At 46.2% G+C, this 17,479-nt stretch overlaps 2 protein-coding genes across 7 annotated transcripts in view; one reads left to right on the top strand and one right to left on the bottom strand.

Moving 5' to 3' along the window:
• Window positions 1-14,761, bottom strand: part of Recql5 (RecQ like helicase 5) — a 40,265-nt gene extending 25,504 nt beyond the window's left edge. For 2 of the 5 annotated variants that reach the window (XM_075990101.1, XM_075990099.1), the window contains exons 1-6: window positions 14,043-14,761; window positions 11,463-11,584; window positions 8,934-9,452; window positions 8,192-8,294; window positions 7,262-7,373; window positions 4,026-4,188 (exon numbers count right to left, since the gene is read on the bottom strand). In XM_075990101.1, coding sequence (XP_075846216.1) covers window positions 4,026-4,188; window positions 7,262-7,373; window positions 8,192-8,294; window positions 8,934-9,452; window positions 11,463-11,584; window positions 14,043-14,172 — 1,149 coding nt within the window. In that variant the 5' untranslated portion in view covers window positions 14,173-14,761. Of the gene's footprint in view, window positions 1-4,025; window positions 4,189-7,261; window positions 7,374-8,191; window positions 8,298-8,933; window positions 9,453-11,462; window positions 11,585-14,042 lie in introns of all 5 variants that reach the window. The other 3 variants (XM_075990100.1, XM_075990098.1, XM_075990102.1) reach the window with 2 other exon arrangements.
• A 157-nt stretch (window positions 14,762-14,918) lies between these two features.
• Window positions 14,919-17,479, top strand: part of Sap30bp (SAP30 binding protein) — a 30,383-nt gene continuing 27,822 nt past the window's right edge. For both annotated transcript variants that reach the window (XM_075990156.1, XM_075990157.1), the window contains exons 1-2: window positions 14,919-15,058; window positions 16,263-16,372. In XM_075990156.1, coding sequence (XP_075846271.1) covers window positions 14,953-15,058; window positions 16,263-16,372 — 216 coding nt within the window. In that variant the 5' untranslated portion in view covers window positions 14,919-14,952. The remainder of the gene's footprint in view (window positions 15,059-16,262; window positions 16,373-17,479) is intronic.

Raw genomic sequence — 17,479 nt, forward strand, 5'->3', positions numbered from 1 at the left:
AGTTCTAGGGGATCCATCCCTTTACTGGCCTCCTTGGGCACCAAACACACATGTGGTACATGAACACACATGCAAGTAAACACTCCTGAGCATCAAATAAAATTTTTAAAAATTAAATAAAAAAATAAGGAAATAGCTATCTGAAGCAATATTGAAATTTTGCATTTAGTTCCTTCATCACCGAAGACACAGAAAAATGCACACTTTGTGGGGAGAGACAACAAGGGCACTGAGAGCGTGAAAATCAGCAGAGTCTATGACTGCATGGGTGAGGAGTGCTAACGAGACTCATTACTTTGTATGCTTGTCTAAAGAGCTCAGAGAGACGGCTCAGCAGCTAAGCACACACTGCTCTTGTAGAAGGCCCACAGTCCAGCTCCCAGCACCCACATGGTGGCTCACAACTATCTGTAACCTAGTTCCAAGGGATCTGATGCCCTCTTTTGGTGTGCAAAAATCCCACTCATGCAGGCAAAACACTCGTGTACATTAAAGCTAAGAGAAGTTTTATTTTTTTAACCAATGTGTATGAGTGTTTGCCTGTATGTATGTCGGTGCACCACTTGTGTTCCTGGTGCCCACAGAGTCCAGAGGAGCATCAGGTTCCCTGGAGCTGGAGTTACAAATAGTTGTGAGCTGTCATGTGGGTGCTGGGAATCGAACCAGGGTCCTCTGCAAGAGCAGCCAGGACTCCTACCTACTGAGCCATCTCTCCAGCCCCATGTTTGTTGATGTTTTCCTTGTTTGTTTCTTTGTTTTGGTTTTTCAAGACAGGGTTTCTCCACATAGACTTGTCTGTCTCCTGGAATTTCTGCTGCAGACCAGGCTGGCCTTGAACCCACAGAGATCCACCTGCCTCTGTCTTCTAAGGCGCGAACCACCACTGCCCAGCTTGTTGTTGTTTTAAAGAATCTTAGCAAAGGCTCTAGCACAGTGACTTGCCTAGCCAGTCTGAGAACCTGGGTTCTGACCCCAGCAATACTGACTATGTATTGATGTGCTGTGCTGGAAATTAAACCTGGACAGTTAGGCAAGAGTTCTTCCACAGAACTGCACCTCTAGCCCCAGCTGCAATTTCTTGTGATGGCAGTCTTTTCCCCATCATGGCTATGTCAACACAGTTCCGAGCTGAACCCCACGGTTACAATTTTACATTGCCACGGTCACATTTCCTCTTTTGTATATAGCGCTGTTTCCCCTGAAAAACAGCTGCTTCTCTCTGTCCTGACTTCTTTAGATTTCAGTGCGACTAGTTCACGCCCAGATGTTCTGATACAACAAAGAATTCATTTCCACAGGAGCCCAAAAGAGCAGTCAATTGGATTTTTGAAAACCTCCTTGAACCTTCTGCCCTCAGCAGCATCTATGATTTTGCTCCGGGCCCTCACACTGCATGGTCAGCACTGTGCCCTCTGGGCCCTCTTCCCAGCACAGATTGTTGTTTTCTTGTTTTAACTTTACATGTATGAATGTTTTGCCTGTGTGCATATCTGTGCACCACACACGCGCCTGGTGCCCTTGGAGGCCAGAAAATGGCATCAGATCCCCCAGAAGTAGAGTCACACACAGCTGTGAGTTGCTATATGGGTGCTGGATATTAGACCTGGATCCTCTGCGAGAGCAGCAAGTGCCCTTAACTACCGAGACAACTCTTCAGCCCCAAGTTTTGAATGCATTTTTTGTGTATATCTTAAAAGAGTTGTTTATATGTATGAGTGCTGCTTTTGTTCTTGTTTTTAATGTGCGTCATGTGCTTGCAATACCCAAGGAAACCAGAAGAGGGCACTGAATTCCATGGGACTGAAGTCACTGAGCCATTTCTGAAGCCCCTTACCCCGTTTTTTTTTTTTTTTTTTTTTTAACGAAGTCTTCTAAATTGGGGTTTCCTAGGCAGACATTTGCCTTTTTTTCTGTTATTCTTTTGTTTATTTTGTTTGTTTGGTTGGTTGGTTTTTCAAGACAGGGTTTTCCTTTGTAATTTTGGAGCCTGTACTGGAATTCACTCTGTAGACCAGGCTGGTCTTGAACTCAAGATTCTCCTGCCTTTGTCTCCTGAGTGCCGGGATTAAAGGCGCGTACCACCACCACTTGGCTTGTTTTGTTATTTGAGATACAGTTTCATTTTATCTTCTAGGCCGGCCTTTAACTCACGGCACATCCCAGGTTGACCTAGAACCACGGCAATCCTCTTGTCCCAGCCTCCCGAGAGCTAGGGTGTTCACTACACCATTAGTTGACACTGCTGCTTGCTGCTGTCCCCTCTCCGGTGCTCCTTACCCTTGTGAGTTTACCTTTTTATTCCTTTACTGTCACTTGGGTAGAGATCAGAAATAATTGTGTTCAATTTGCAACATTATTTATTTGCATGTTTGGGGGGGTGGACAGGTGCCCGTCAGCCTCCCTGCTGTGTACAAGAATCTTCTCAGCATCTTCCTTCTCTCCCAAGCTGCTGGTGTGAGCACACACACACCACAGCATCAAGCTTGGTTTCTGTTTCCTGTTTTGTTTTTATCCGCTTGCTTGTTTACTGTGGGAGCCGAACCTGGGCTCCCGAGTGAGCAGCATGAGCTCCATTAGTGAACCACACCTGGCCTTTTGGTTTGTTTTTTTTTTTTTTAAATATTTATTTATTTATTATGTATACAATATTTTGTCTGTGTATATGCCTGCAGGTCAGAAGAGGGCACCAGACCCCATTATAGATGGTTGTGAGCCACCATGTGGTTGCTGGGAAATTGAACTCAGGACCTTTGGAAGAGCAGGCAATGCTCTTAACCGCTGAGCCATCTCTCCAGCCCGCCTTTTGGTTTTTTGAGACAAACTTTTGCTATGAAGCCTAGGCTGACCTGGAACTCACTAGGTAGTCTTGGCTGTCCTTGACCCTCAGTCTCCCTGCTCTGCCTCCTGAGTTCAGAATCACAGGTCTTCACCACCATACTCAGCTCGTTTTGGCTTTTGCTTTTTGAGTTATGTACTGACAAGATGGCTTAACAGATACATGTGATTTGACTGCCATCAAAGTCAATAAACTGAGCTGGATCCAGCTCCTAAAGGGTGGAGGGAGAACGGATTCCTACAGTTTGTTCTCTGACCTCCATGTGCATGCAGTGGTGTTCCCACCACACCAAAGCATACAAATTAAAACAAAAATCACCAGGCATGTTGGCACATGTTTTAAATCCTAGCACTCGGGAGGCAGAAGCAGGTGAACGTCTTGAGTTTGAGGTCAGCCTGGTCTACAGAGTGAGTTCCAGGATAGCTAGGGGAGTTACAAAGAGAAACCCTGTCTGTGTATGTGTTTAAATCTCCAGCTCCTTTCCCGGCTCGCGAACTATCCCGCAGTGCAGGCGCTACACATACACAGAACATGTAGGAACTAATTTCATCTTTTCCCCAGCGTTGACTTTTGAGTCCCTCATTTTCCTGGTGACCCTCATTTTCCTGGTGACTTATAAAGTATACCCATCTCGCCGGGCGGTGGTGGCACACGCCTTTAATCCCAGCACTCAGGAGGCAGAGGCAGGCGGATCTCTGTGAGTTCGAGACCAGCCTGGTCTACAAGAGCTAGTTCCAGGACAGGCTCCAAAACCACAGAGAAATCCTGTCTCGAAAAACCACACACACAAAAAAAAGTACCCATCTCACACCATACTCCTTTCTAGTTTGGGTCTGCTTTGGGCTTTCTAAAAATAATTGGATAAACATTTTAAAAAATTAAGTGGCTAAAGAAAAAACAGAACACGGGGAAACACTTATGTAACAAGGCTCACTAAAACAAGGCAAGGATGATTTTGTCTATATTTAACAACAGATACAAGGTGTGGTACTCAGGTAAGATATTAACAAGGAGAAGTTTAAGCCAGCTTGTCACCAGCAACCTGCTCACCCATCACACCACTTCCCTTGGGTATCTTTCCAGGCCGGAACCAGCCCTAGTTTATAGACACTCCCTAGGCTCAGCAATGAGCTATATGAATTGGAGGGGAAGGTTCAGACAACAAGGGTGTCCACTGCCTGGGACTTACCTGGAGTCTGACTATTTCCTTTCTGATGAGAAAGTTGACTTGGTCTCGGTCATTTCTAGAGTAATAAAGACGGCACCAAGATTGTTTCCCATCCCTGCCAGCACGGCCAGATTCCTGGTAGTAGCCAGCCATGGATTTGGCAATATTCCAATGGGCAACAAATCTGTAGAATACAAAAGGATGCGATATCTATGGGAGACTTGAGTGCTCCAGAGGAGAGATCCTGTCAGAAGTGCTTACTCCCTGGGGCCAGGTACAGGGGAACTAACACACAAGAGACAGATCCTAAAATATATCAGAGTCAGCTGGGTAAGACCCCTGTGACCCTTCAAACAGGCCTTTCTGACATAGAGCAGCCCAACTAAGAGTCCACAGCTGGAGTTATCAGAGAAAGTCTAATAAATAGGGCAAAATTAAAAAAAAAACCCTCAACAGTCAGAACAGAAGGGATAGTCCAATGGTTAAGAGCACTGGCTGTTCTTCCAGAGAATATGATGTTCTGCTTTTGTTTCCACAAAAGATGAGAACCTGTGGATTCCTTCTGGACTAATGTTGTTTGATGGACCAATACCCCCTGAAGAATCTCCAACAGGAGCGGATGGCTCAAATGATCAACATTTTGGAGGACCACTGCTGGAGTTTTCTCTGAGGTCTACATTCAGAACAGCCTCAAGACTGCTGGTTGATATGATCACGCCTCACAGAATATTCCAGTCAGTACTTGACCATAATCCTAAATCTTCTTTAGGTCCCCAGAAGATTATCAGCACCCCCAATCAACAGGAGGTAGCCTAGAAAACTAGGCCTATAGTCCCAAAAAATGGATTATGGATGGTTGTCTTTGTTTGGAGTATTGATTACAAGTTTTTATGAATAGTGGTCAGGAAAAAAGCCAAACAAAGGTTAGATTCAGAGTTCTTGTTTTGGAAAAAAAAAAAGGGGGGGGGGGGCTGCTGTAGGACAATGGTCTTATACCCTGTAAAGATTTGTGACTTGTATTGGTTTAATAAAGTGCTGATTGGCTAGTAGCCAGGCAGGAAGTATAGGTGGAGCGAACAGAACAGGAGAATTCTGGGAAGAGGAAAGACTCAGTCTGCAGTTGTCACCCAGATGTAGAGGAAGCAAAATGAGAATGCCTCGCTGATGAAAGGTACCAAGCCACATGGCTAACACAGAAAAGAATTATGGGTTAATGTAAGATTTAAGAGTTAATTAATAAGATGCCTGAGCTAATAAGCCAACCAGTTTATAATTAATATAGAACTCTGTGTGTTTCTTTGGGACTTAATGGCTATGGGACTGGGCAGGACAGAAAACTCTGTCAACAAGGGTGTGAGTCCCAGCACCCATGTGGCAGCTCACAATCTTCTTTAACTACAGGTACAGGGGATCCAATCCCTTCTTTTGGTCTCTGCAGGCACCAGGCACATCTGTGGTGCACAGACATACATGCAGGCAAAATACCCATAAAATAAAAATGAAAAACAAAACAAACCCTTAAAGCCAGAGGCCAGAATAAATATCAGACTGAAGAACAGGCTGGGCGAACTAGGCAGTGGTGGCACACCCCTTTAATCCCAGCACTTGGGAGGCAGAGGCAGGTGAATCGCCAAGTTTAAGGTCAGCCTAGTATACAGAGAAAGCTCTAGGATAGCCAGGGCTACATAGAGAAACCCTGCCTTAAAAAAACAAAATAAAAACCCAGAACAGACTGGGCATGTTGGTGCACACCTTTAGCCAGCACCTAGGAGGCAAAGGCAGGTGCATCTGAGAGGTTGGTCTGGTCTATATAGGAGTTGGAGGTGCTCATTTGTTTGTCCTGACCACCCAGAACTGAAATAAGCACACAGAAACTATATTATTTAAATCACCGCTTGGTCCATTAGCTCTAGCTTTTAATTGGCTAACACTTACATCTTAATTTAACCCATCTCCACTAATCTGTGCATCACCACGAGGTCGTGGCCTACCAGCAAAGTTTTAGCACGTCTGCCTCTGGCGGCAGCTCCATGGCTTCTCCTTACTCTGCCTCCTTTCTCCTAGCATTCAGTTTAGTTTTCCCTGCCCAGCTCTATTCTTTTGCCCTATCACAGGCCAAGACAGTTCTTTCTTAACCAATGGTATTTACAGCATACAGAGGGGAATCCCACATCATATTAGAAGTTCCAGGCTAGCTAGGACTATACAGTTTGACCCTGTCTCAATAAAGATCAGAGGCCAAAGAGAGAGTTCAGCAGTTAAGAACTGCACTGCTCTTGTAGAGGACCCCAGGATTAATTATCAGCACCCATGTTGAGTAGCTCACAACCACCTATAACTCCAGCTCCAGATTTGACATACATTTCCGGCCCTTGTGGGTACTGCACATCCACATGCAAAAATAAAGTTCAAAGAAATTGTTTCTTATGAGCCGCATGATCTCACTTTACAACCCCCTTGAAGAGGAAAGGAGATAGTTATTAAATACCTACTATGCATCAGTTGCTACATGTTTCCTTTGTCGGTCGCCATCACACGAATTAGCCTACTCTTCAAGGAGATCAGAGAGGTGAGTCTATGAGAACACCCAGTGAAGGAAGAACAGAGCTAGGACTGGAACCTGAGGGAATCTGACTTAAATTTGGCTCCTAACGAGCCACAGCAGACCGGGCTCAACTCCTGATTCTACAGTCGGTGTTTTTTCAAGTGCACAATTCCAGTTAGTAGAGTGACTACTCCTACCCAGTGACAGGGTGAGACTTAATGGCATGTACGCAGAAGTGCTCTGCAAATCATACAAGGCATTTCTGTTGTTGTTAGGACAAGGGGCTTCCTGCAGTAGCCCATGTCAGACCATGGCTGGAAGTAAAAACCTTTCCTAGGGTCGCCAGAGTGAGATGAGGCTAGGATGGAGCCTACTCTTCTAGACTGCCAAGGAATAGTGATAAAGGAGACAAGATCTTCAGCTTTGACGTCCACAGGGAAAAGGCTGAAACAGTTACTTCCTCCAGGCCTTTGAGGTCCTCCCTGAAAGACGGATGTGAACCAGATTGTTATGGACAACCTGGTAGCACACTGCCAAGTTCCCTTGGGTGGAGAACCATGCCACTCAGAAACTGTCGGCATCTGGGCTGTATACCTTGGATTCCCCTGGTGGCCGCCCTCTTCAGTGGCCCTAGAATAGCACACAGACTTGTAGACTTTGCACACAGCACTATAAGCCAAGCCCCCAACATAATGCAAGAACCAGAGCTTACCGGACATTAGCTTTGTCCACTCCCATTCCAAAACTGATCGTTGCAACAATTACAGGGACCTTCTCCTCCATCCACTCATTCTGTACCTGTGTTCTATCAGACACCTTCAGCCCTGGAAAAGAGGGAAGGGTGAGCAAGGAAGACTCACATCTCCCGTGGGTTTCTCTTCAGGATGTGGGAGTTATCTTGGGTTTGCTACTGTCCTGGACACTTTACCTATACACTGAATCCATCACTTCTTACCCACATAACCATGGACCAGGCACTTAACCTCATAGAACCTGAACTAGCCAGCCAAGTATGTTGGCACATGCCTTTAATCCCAGCACTTGGGATGCAGATACAGGAGGATCTGCGAGTTCAAAGCCTGGTTGCCATAGTGAGTTCCAGGACAGCTAGAGATATATAGTGAGAGCCTGCTTCAAAAACCCAAAAATAAATATAAGAACTTAGCCCAGGAACAGCAAAGAATATTCAATAAACATGAGAACCAAGAACTTAAGTTCATAGGTCTCCAAAGTCTGTGGGTTGTTTTTTTTTTTAAATAATACCTGGGCTCATAAAAAACTATCACCTGGGGCTGGAAAGATAGCTCAACAGTTAAGAGCACCAGCTGTCCTTTCAGAGAACCAGGGTTCAATTCCCAGCACCCACAGCTCACAATCATCTGTAATCCCAATTCCAAGGGATCTGATGCCCTCCTAGGGTATCTGTGGGCACTACGCATGCAAAAGATACACAGAGAAGCTTGCAGGAAAAACACCAAAGTTTCTTTGTCTGCTTCTGGGTAGGCACAGGACAGAAGAAAGAATTCTAGAGGCCCAACTTTCTAGACTCCTCCTAGGGGACTTAAATAGTACCAGACCACCCTGCTACTGAGGATCATAACGAAGAGACAGTGCAGAAGACAGGAGAGCTGGCGCCTCTTACCTGCGTGGTAAGCCTTGGCCTTCACACCCCTGTTGCTGAGCTCTATGGCCAGCTGGTCACAAGCGTCTCTAGTCCTGCAGTAGACAATGCCGCAGCCAGATAACTGCTAAGCAGGAAGAGGTGGGAAGATAGCAATCAGGGAAGGACGGCACAACCAGCCTCTCACCAGAGCACAGCCTGCTCTCAAAGCCCCATGCTTTCTCTTGTCAATGTCTCAGTCTTCTCTTAAGCTGAGCAGTCAACAGGGCTCATCACTCAAGGAAAAAAAAAAAAGCAGGACCAATCCTGGCATAGTGCTGTATGCCTTTAATCCCAGCAGTAGGGACCAGACAAACCTCGGACAAAGCCAACCTGATCTACATTAGGGGCACCCAGAACATCAAAGGCTACATGGTAAGACCCAGCATCAAAACTAAAAAAAAAAAAAAGAGAGAGAGGGAGCAGAGCGAAAATCCAAAATCTAGGCTTTCTAATTCCCCTGCTTCCTCTCTGAGAACCCTGCGTAGGCCTACCAGACATACAAGGACCGTTCACCTGCCTCCCACAGTAGGATCTGAGACCAGAGAATCCCAGTGAGGAAGGTAAATGTTCAGTTAAAAAGGGGGAACTCTCTTTGTACACAAGTTCTAAGGAGCCTAGCTAAGATAACTAGAAAAGCAAGGGGCTTTGAAAACAGTGGCTACGTCTGTGCTGCAGACAGCACTTTGGCCTCCCCACCCTATAACTTCCGTCTACACCTCACCCCTTTATCGGCCTTCTGCCCAAGAGCCTTAAGGCAGAAGTCCCTCAGGTCCCCATAGAGGTCAGGAATGAGTTCCTTGAACTGCACATCGTAGAAGAGATTGGCCCGGAAGCAGGGAGTCTTGAAAGAGGCCACTGGGTGCTTCAAGTGTAGGGCAGCAAACACATCCTCTTGAACCTGTGGGGTGGCTGTAGCAGTGAGAGCCACACACGGGGCATGTACCAGGCAGGAACGGAGGGCACCCAGATACAAATAGTCAGGCCGGAAGTCATGTCCCCACTGCGAAACACAGTGAGCTTCATCCACCACCAAGTAGGAGAGCAGGTTTCGGGACACGAGGGAAATCAGGGTGGGCTGGAAGGAGGCTGAAGCTGCCATCTCCGGGGTGATGTACAGAAGTTTGGTCCGAGGTTTGTCTTGCTCCAGGTCAGACAGCAGCTCCTTCCTCTCCTGTACCGAGAGCTTGGAGTTGAGGGAACTAACTGGCACCTTCAAGGCCCGCAGGTGGTCCACCTGGTCCTGAGAGCAGAGGATATGCAGTGGAGAACCATTAGCCCTCAGGACCGGACAATGAGCACAGCAACTCCCCCCGGAACACAGAACAGCTTCCGAGTCAGAAAGCCTGGGCCTGCTGCTGGCTCCCTTAATTGCCATACACTCTCCGAGACCCACCCAGTTCATCCTCATCACCGTGCCCCCTTACTCCTACCACAGGAACTACAGAACAGGGTCAAAGGGGAGATGGTGCATGAGCCTGTAATCTCAGGATCTCAGATGTGGAAGCCAGAGGATCAGGAGTCTGAGGCCAACCCAGGCTAGAAGAGACCCTGCCTCAAGAGATAAAAAAGAAAGGAGGCCAGGAGTGGCGCCACACACCTTTAAACTCGGGGAGCAGAGGCAGGCAGTTTTCTGGCTCTGAGGCCGGCCTGGTCTACACAAAGAGCTTCAGGACAGCCAGGGCTACAGAGAAACCCTGTCTGGAAATAAAGAAGGAAAAAGAAAAGAGAGAGTGAAATGGATGCACGTAAACGCCCTCGGCACAAAGCCTTGATGCCATGAACATTACTGCTGCTCTCCTATGTCGCGGACGGCTCGTCACACATGGCTGTACTTCCTCAGTCCTACCAGCCCACCTGGAGGCACTAAATACAGTCACGACATCTGCAGGGCAGATACTAATAAGTTTCAGTTTCTCTCCATTTTTTTCTGCTGTATATCCCTGTATGTGTGCTAAAACATAACCAGACACTCCCCTAGATCATTTTTTTTTAATTTACTTATTTTATGTGCATTGGTATTTTGCCTACATGTATGTTTGTGTAAGGGTGCTGGATCCCTGAAACCAGACTTAAAGACAGTTGTGGGCTGCCATGTGGTTGCTGGGAATTGAATCCTGGTCCTCTGGAAGCCAGTGCTCTTAACTTCTGAGCCATCCCTCCAGGCCCCCTGTACAACTTATTGATCTATCCACCCATATCTTCTTTCCTGTTGTGAGCACACACGGGAGAGGAAAGGCAGGCATGTACAGGTATGGCTGGATACTTTTCTGGACAATAAACAACAGAAGGAAAGAACCTCAAGCCAGATGTAGCAGCACACGCCTTTAATCCCGGTGCTGCAGGCGTCGGCAGGAGGATCTCTGTGACTTCAAGGCTAGCTTACGTGTGAAAACTCAAGGTCAGCCAGGGCTGCACAAACCCTGTCTCAAAAAAAAAAAAACAAAACAAAACAAAAAAACAAAAAACAAATCAAAGATTCACTGTGACTCATCAGAATGCTATGCACTAGTGGAGAGCCCTACGTTTGGGCAATAGAGAAACTCGGCACAATTACCTAAGCAAATCAGAGAAAAGAGGCAGAGGCCAAATTAAGACGTGAAATTTCTTTGTGTGTGGTGTCTTTTACCTAAATGTATGTCTGTGTACCACAAGAGTATCTATTGCCTGAGGAGGTGGTGAGACTCCATCTGGATGCTCGAACCCTGATCTTCTGCAAGAACAAGTGTCTTAACCACTGAGCCGACTCACTTAACCCCTGAGCCCAAGAAGTGAAATTTCTAGCAATAAAATCCCTTCTCTTCAAGGTGGGTCTGGAGACACATGCACAGGATTCTAGCACTCAGGAGGTAAGGTGGTAGAAACGGAAGTTCAAAGGCAGCCAAGGCTTAAAAACAAAACAAATGCCATCAAGATGGATCTCCAGGTAATGGTGTCTGCTGCCAATCAGGACAGTTAACCTTCTGTACATACATGATGAAAGGAAGGCAGCCAATACAGGGCAAACATAATGCAGCAAAATGGTTTTAAAAAATGTGTAAGACATAAAATTAAAAGTAAAATTAGGGAGAAGGACAGAGAGACAGAAGGGGGCAAGGAAAGAGTAGGGGAGTAAGGGAAGGAACTATATTCAACACACAATATATGTTTATCTGAAGACTGAACAAAAAAAAAACGGTCAAAACAAACAAGCGATACATTCCTTTCCCTCCCGATCTGTTTGGGTTTTCGTGTTCATTCCCCCAAGACTCACCTGAATCAAAGCAATAAGAGGAGAGACTACAATGGTGATTCCTTTGGCCAACAGGGCAGGGAGCTGATAGCACAGAGATTTCCCTGCCCCCGTGGGCATGCACACAAAGACATCCTCGTCACCTGCAAGGACCAGACAACATCTCAATATACCCTGTCTGCTTTTACAGGAAGGCTCTTGAAGAAGTAATTTTTATAAAGAAGGAGTGTTCACTAACTAACTAACGGATGGCTACTGGTGGGGTGGGGAAGGACTCACTTTTCTTTTTCTTTTTTGTTTGAGACAGGGTTTCCCATGTAACAGTCATGGCTGTCCTGGAACTAGCTCTTGTAGACCAGGCTGGCCTCGAACTCAGACACTCACCTGCCTCTGCCTCCCAAGTGTTGGGATTAAAGGCGTGCACCACCACCGCCTGGTGTAAGACTTTTTTTTGTGGGGTGGGGGAGGACGGACTCGTTTTTCTTTAAGTTTGGCCACCAGGAGTTTGACAATGCTCCAGTCACTATGTGGACAACACAACTGGATTTTTTTCCCACAAAGGTGGGAGACAGACCTGGAAGAACTGGGAAAGAAGGGTGATTGGGTGCATCTTCTGAAATTACCAATTTGACTGTGAAATAATCAAAATATTAAAATAAAAAAAAAAGATGTTCACTATATAACCATGGCTAGCTTGGAACCTGCTATGTGAACTGAGCTGGTTTTGAACTTGCATGATCCTCCTAACCCTGCCTCCCAAATGCTGGGATTACAGGGCTAAGCCTGGTCCTGGTAGCTATAAATCAAATGAAAATGTAGGAAAACCACTGAGCTGAGTGTCTGCCCATGGGTATCTCTCAGTATTCCCTTCCCCACCCTTTGTATGTGAAGGGCAAGGACCTTGAAAGACATATAGGCATTCGGACAAACTGCTTCTAACAATGGAATCGTGGTGGCTAAAGAAACTCCCTTTTGTGCTAGGCATCCATCTTGGTACTTAACAGCTGTTCAGTTCCTGAAAGATAAGTTCCCAGCAACCCTGACTCCTTGACTCCCACCCAGAAATGTACAGCCCTGAGTATCTGTTTGTTATGGCCAACTGCTCATTTTGGCTTCTGGAACTTGTTCACGCAGATATTCGAGGACTATTTTGAGGTCACTTTGACCATCTAATCTTGGCAGAGCAGATCATCTCTTGTTAATCCTGCCTTTAAAAGCCCTTCCTTCTCCCACCTCTAGGTGGCACATCTGATTCGGGTTAGAGGCTGTGGTCCTGCTAGCTTTAATAAATCTGGCTAATTACCATCTAAATTGAGTCTGAGAGTCTTGTCTTAGGGTCTTGAACTCCATAACAGTACTGAAAAATGGTCTACAAAGTGAATCCCAGTACAGCCAAGGCTACACAGAGAAATCCTGTCGAAAGAAAGAAAGAAAGAGAGAGAGAGAGAGAGAGAGAGAGAGAGAGAGAGAGAAAGAAAGAAAGAAAGAAAGCGAAAGCATGCATTCAAGGAGGTATAGGAAACCAGATCTCTGGGAGTTTGAGGCCAGCCTGGTCTACACAGCCGGCTAAGCAGCCAAGGCCACATAGTGAGAACCTATTTCCAAAAAAGAATGAGAAGAAAAACAAGAATTAAGTAATGTTCAGTTGCTGGGATATGAGTGTTTGGATTAAACAGCCAGAAAAGCAGAACATTGGGCACACCTGAGGAGACATGCAAAGCTATTTGTTACTTAGAAGTCTATTTATAAACATATCCTTGCCAGTTGGTGGTGGTGCACACCTTTAATCCCAGGACTTAGGAGGCAGAGGCAGGCAGATCTCTAAATTCGAAGCCTGCCAGTTCCAAGACAGCCAAGGCTAGACAGAGAAACCTTATCTCAAAATTAATTAATTAGTTAATTAATTAAAATTAAAAAAATAGGCTGGGCAGTGGTGGCCTTTAATCCCTGCATTCGGGAGGCAGAGGCAGGCGAGTTCAACCTGGTCTACAAAGTGAGTTCCAGGACAGCCAGAACATAAGGAAACCCTGTCTCAAAAAACAAAAACAACAAAAATATCCTTACTATGACACTGCTGCTCACACCTGGACAACCCCAGGCCCCCTATCTCCAATTTACAGTATTATCATTCTCTCCTCTATCCGGAACTCAAGCTACTCAGTCTTCAGTGAGAGGATTGCATAGGGCAACGACAAGATTAGGCATTACTGCTTCCCTTGCTACCCTGCACACAAACAAGATGGGCATCTAGGATCAGACTACAAAAACAATCTGTAGGTCTGGCTACAAAACAAAACAACAATAAAACAGAACAAGTGTTGGTGGTTCTCTCATTAAAACTCCAAGTCTGTAGCCAGTCACCGTGGCCCACACCTGCAATCTCTGCACTTAAATTCAGCAGGCAGAAAGATGGGCTCAAATCTGAGGCCAGTCAAGGCCTACACAGATTGCCAATAAAGAAAATAAGAAATAAACAGAAACCTATCACCAATAAGCACCCCCTAGCTTTGGCTGTGAAAGGTTTCCAAACCAGCAACGGACCCAGAGTGAGGCAGGTGTGCTACCCCGGTACAGCTAGGAGTCTGCAAAACAGGACGTTACCTTTCACCACAGCCATGGTCGCACTCTCCTGTAAAGGCGTTTTAAAAGAATCAAATCCAAAGACTTTCTTCAGGGTGGTCCGGACTCGCCGCTCCCGGTCGGAGGGAGTGGAGGAAGGGTGGGCGCTCATCTTAGCAAAAGGCCGCAGCCAAAAGCTTAACGCAAGGGTGGTCAAAGGTTGTTACGAAAATACTCCGTCCCACTTTAAAATACAGGCGATGTGTCTTCTGCCATTACAACCCGCTATGTTAACTTAAACATATCATTCTCATGCAATAAAACCGAAGGTTGAATTGCTTCACGCAATACATTCCTGGGAGGTTAACATTACTTCTCCCTTAATAAATGAAAACAAAAACAAGCAAAAAAACACTGAACTATTCCAGGCCAGTAGAACAGATATAGAAACTGGACCACAATAAAAGTCCATAAATGTCTTCAAAACCGCCAGAAGAACTTGAAATCCCTTTTCTAGAGTCCTTGCTCTAGAAGCAAAGTCATAGCAACCACTCATTCCTCCAGGAGACCATCCCCCCCGCCCCCACCTTCCCTCTTCTTCCTCTGATCCCCCAAGTCAACAGTTTCGCCCTTCACCAGTCGAATGCGCCCCAAGACATCAAAGTCCAGGCTCTTTTCGGCTGGCTGTGCAGCTTTTCAATGAACACTCCATTCTAACTCAAAAAACAACCCGCTCCAGGTGATGTAAAAGCCACAAAACCGTACTTCCGTCCCGTGCTGATGACGTTTCCAAGCATCGCGTCGAAGGGGCGGGGCCCACCCAAGTATGGCCGTTTTGATTGGTTTTCGTTCTGGCGCGGCGGCTTCTGGGGTCCGGAAGAAATTGGTTTACCCGCACGTCAATCGGCGATGTGAGTCATCGGCGTGAGCCACACCGTCCTGTGGGAATAAGATGGCGGGGAAGAAGAACGTTTTGTCGTCTCTTGCAGTTTATGCGGAGGATTCAGAGCCTGAATCTGATGGCGAGGCTGGAGTCGATGCTGTGGGTGGCGCAGCTGGTGAGGCTTGAGCTGGAAAGGGGTTCGGAGTCTGTTACGGTTAAAAATGCTTCTTCTCCAGCGGGGTTTGAGGGGGAAGAGATGCTCATTGTGCTCCAGGTATCGGGTCCTGGAACCCTAGAGCGCAGCCGATGGGCTCGGGCAGGGGGAGCGTTAGGACCTCTAGTGCGAATGCCCTCCCTTTCTGCGAACCTCTGACAGGCATCGTGCCCGCCGGAGGAAGGACCAAGGGTGCCGCATCGCGGTTCAGTCCTACTCTCGTTGTTTGATGGGGAGAGAGAGACACACAAGAAAACTTGTGTCTCGTTAAATTGGTAACTTTTATTTAGGAGTAGGCTCTAAATGAGTCGTCTTAGGGCTTTTAAAAGTACGTGTCTCGCCGGGCGGTGGTGGCGCACACCTTTAATCCCAGCACTTGGGAGGCAGAGGCAGGCAGATCTCTGAGAGTTCGAGGCCAGCCTGGTCTACAAGAGCTAGTTCCAGCCGGGCGGTAGTGGCGCACGCCTTTAATCCCAGCACTCGGGAGGCAGAGGCAGGCGGATCTCTGTGAGTTCGAGACCAGCCTGGTCTACAGAGCTAGTTCCAGGACAGGTTCCAAAGCCACAGAGAAACCCTGTCTCAAAAAAAAAAAACCAAAAAAATAAAAAGAGCTAGTTCCAGGGCAGGATCCAAAGGTACACAGAGAAATCCTGTCTCGAAAAATCAAAAAAGTACTTGTCTCCAAAGTGCGTAATTCTGTAGCTCTAGGATAGAATGTGCTGGACATTCCTAAGCCTTTTAAGGCACCTGGGTGATTCTTTTTTGAGTTTTTGAAGCCTATCAGTTTTGCCCTCTGACTGGAAATCATAATGGGAACAGAATTCTTTTTGTTGTTGTTTGGTTTTTAAGACAGGGTTTCTCTGTGTAACCGTGGCTGCCCAGGAACTCGCTCTGTAGACCAGGCTGGCCTCAAACTCACAGAGCTCCGCCTGCCTCTGCCTCCTGAGTGCTGGGATTAAAATGGTGTGCCACCACTGATGGCCACAACACCCCTGTTCATCATTTGCTCTTCCTAAGTGCAGACTCTAATCTGGGCCTGTGATCACTTACCTGAGTCCTAGGTTCCCTTTTTATCTTCAGAAGTAATCTTGACCACCCATTTTTCAGAAATCTGTTTGTGGCCCCCTCCTCATCTCATCATCCTCTCCCTCTCCTTCTCTTTCAGAAGAGAAAGGCGGCTTGGTATCTGATGCCTACGGAGAAGATGACTTCTCTCGACTAGGGGGTGATGAAGATGGCTATGAAGAAGAGGAGGATGAGAACAGCAAGCAATCGGTGGGTAAATCTTCCAGATCCAGGGCTGTTTAAAACGGTGTTCCATCCATTCCATGTTTAACTCTGTCCCTTTTTTGCTATTGTTTGGAATCAGCTGGGTAATGTTGCTCATGGGAGAACACTTTGCCTAAGCGTGTCCAGAGCTTGGTCCCAGCACCACAAAAGGAAGAAAAAAGTTGAATTGGTGGAGTAATAGTTCCCTTTGAAAGTTAAGTTGGTTTTTTTTATCTGGACCGTATTGTAGTAACTTTGGTGCTGAAATTTGGGATTTGGGGGTGTTTGGTTGGGTTTGAGACAGAGTCTCATGAAGCCCAAGCTGACCACAAACTTGCTGTGTAACCTTGAGCTCCAGACCCCCTTGCCTCAGCCTTCTTAGAGCTGGGGTTCTAAGCATGAGCACCATTCCTAGCTTGGTTGTTTTCTGTGACCTAAGTATCGATGGGTATTTGATGTTGGCTTATGAGTTTAACTGGTCTTCCTACTTGTGGAAGTATGTTCATCCTTAGGAGCGGTTCATTGTTTGAATGCTTCTCTCTCTGAGGAGGCAAGGAAGAGAAGTTATTTTGTTACCATTTACTTTCTAGATTCTTCTGTTATGTTTTACTTGATGTTTTTGTCAACGTGGCCCTGATTCTTGATCACAAACCTTTCTTGAAGTTAAGTAGGTGCAGGTAAGACTAGAAGGAGGACTTGTATTCTCATTATCAAGAAAGGTTTAAGGACACACGACCACCCGAGTAGTACAAATCAGGATTTTAAAGTTTGGAAGGGAAAAAAGCAAGGAAATTCAGGCTGTTGCTTATTGCAAGAAGACATCTGAAATGAATTTGGATATTGAATCATTGAAATGCTCACAACATGCTTTATTTTTTGTTATATGTTAATATATAAATGTTAGCATTAAAATGCTTTTTAACTAATTATAGTCGTCCATGCCTGCAATTCTAGCAGTCAGAGCACTAAAGCAAACAGAGGAAAAATTCCAGAACAGATTCCTGTCTCAAAAAAAATGTGTAAAAAAATAAAGATGAAGACGGGTGGGGGGGGGTAGCTCAGTGGTGGAGCTATAACACCCGCCTAGCGTTCCCAGGACCCTGGATTGATCTC

This window comes from Microtus pennsylvanicus, chromosome 11 (genome assembly GCF_037038515.1).
Source record: "Microtus pennsylvanicus isolate mMicPen1 chromosome 11, mMicPen1.hap1, whole genome shotgun sequence".
NCBI classification, from domain to species: Eukaryota; Metazoa; Chordata; class Mammalia; order Rodentia; family Cricetidae; genus Microtus; species Microtus pennsylvanicus.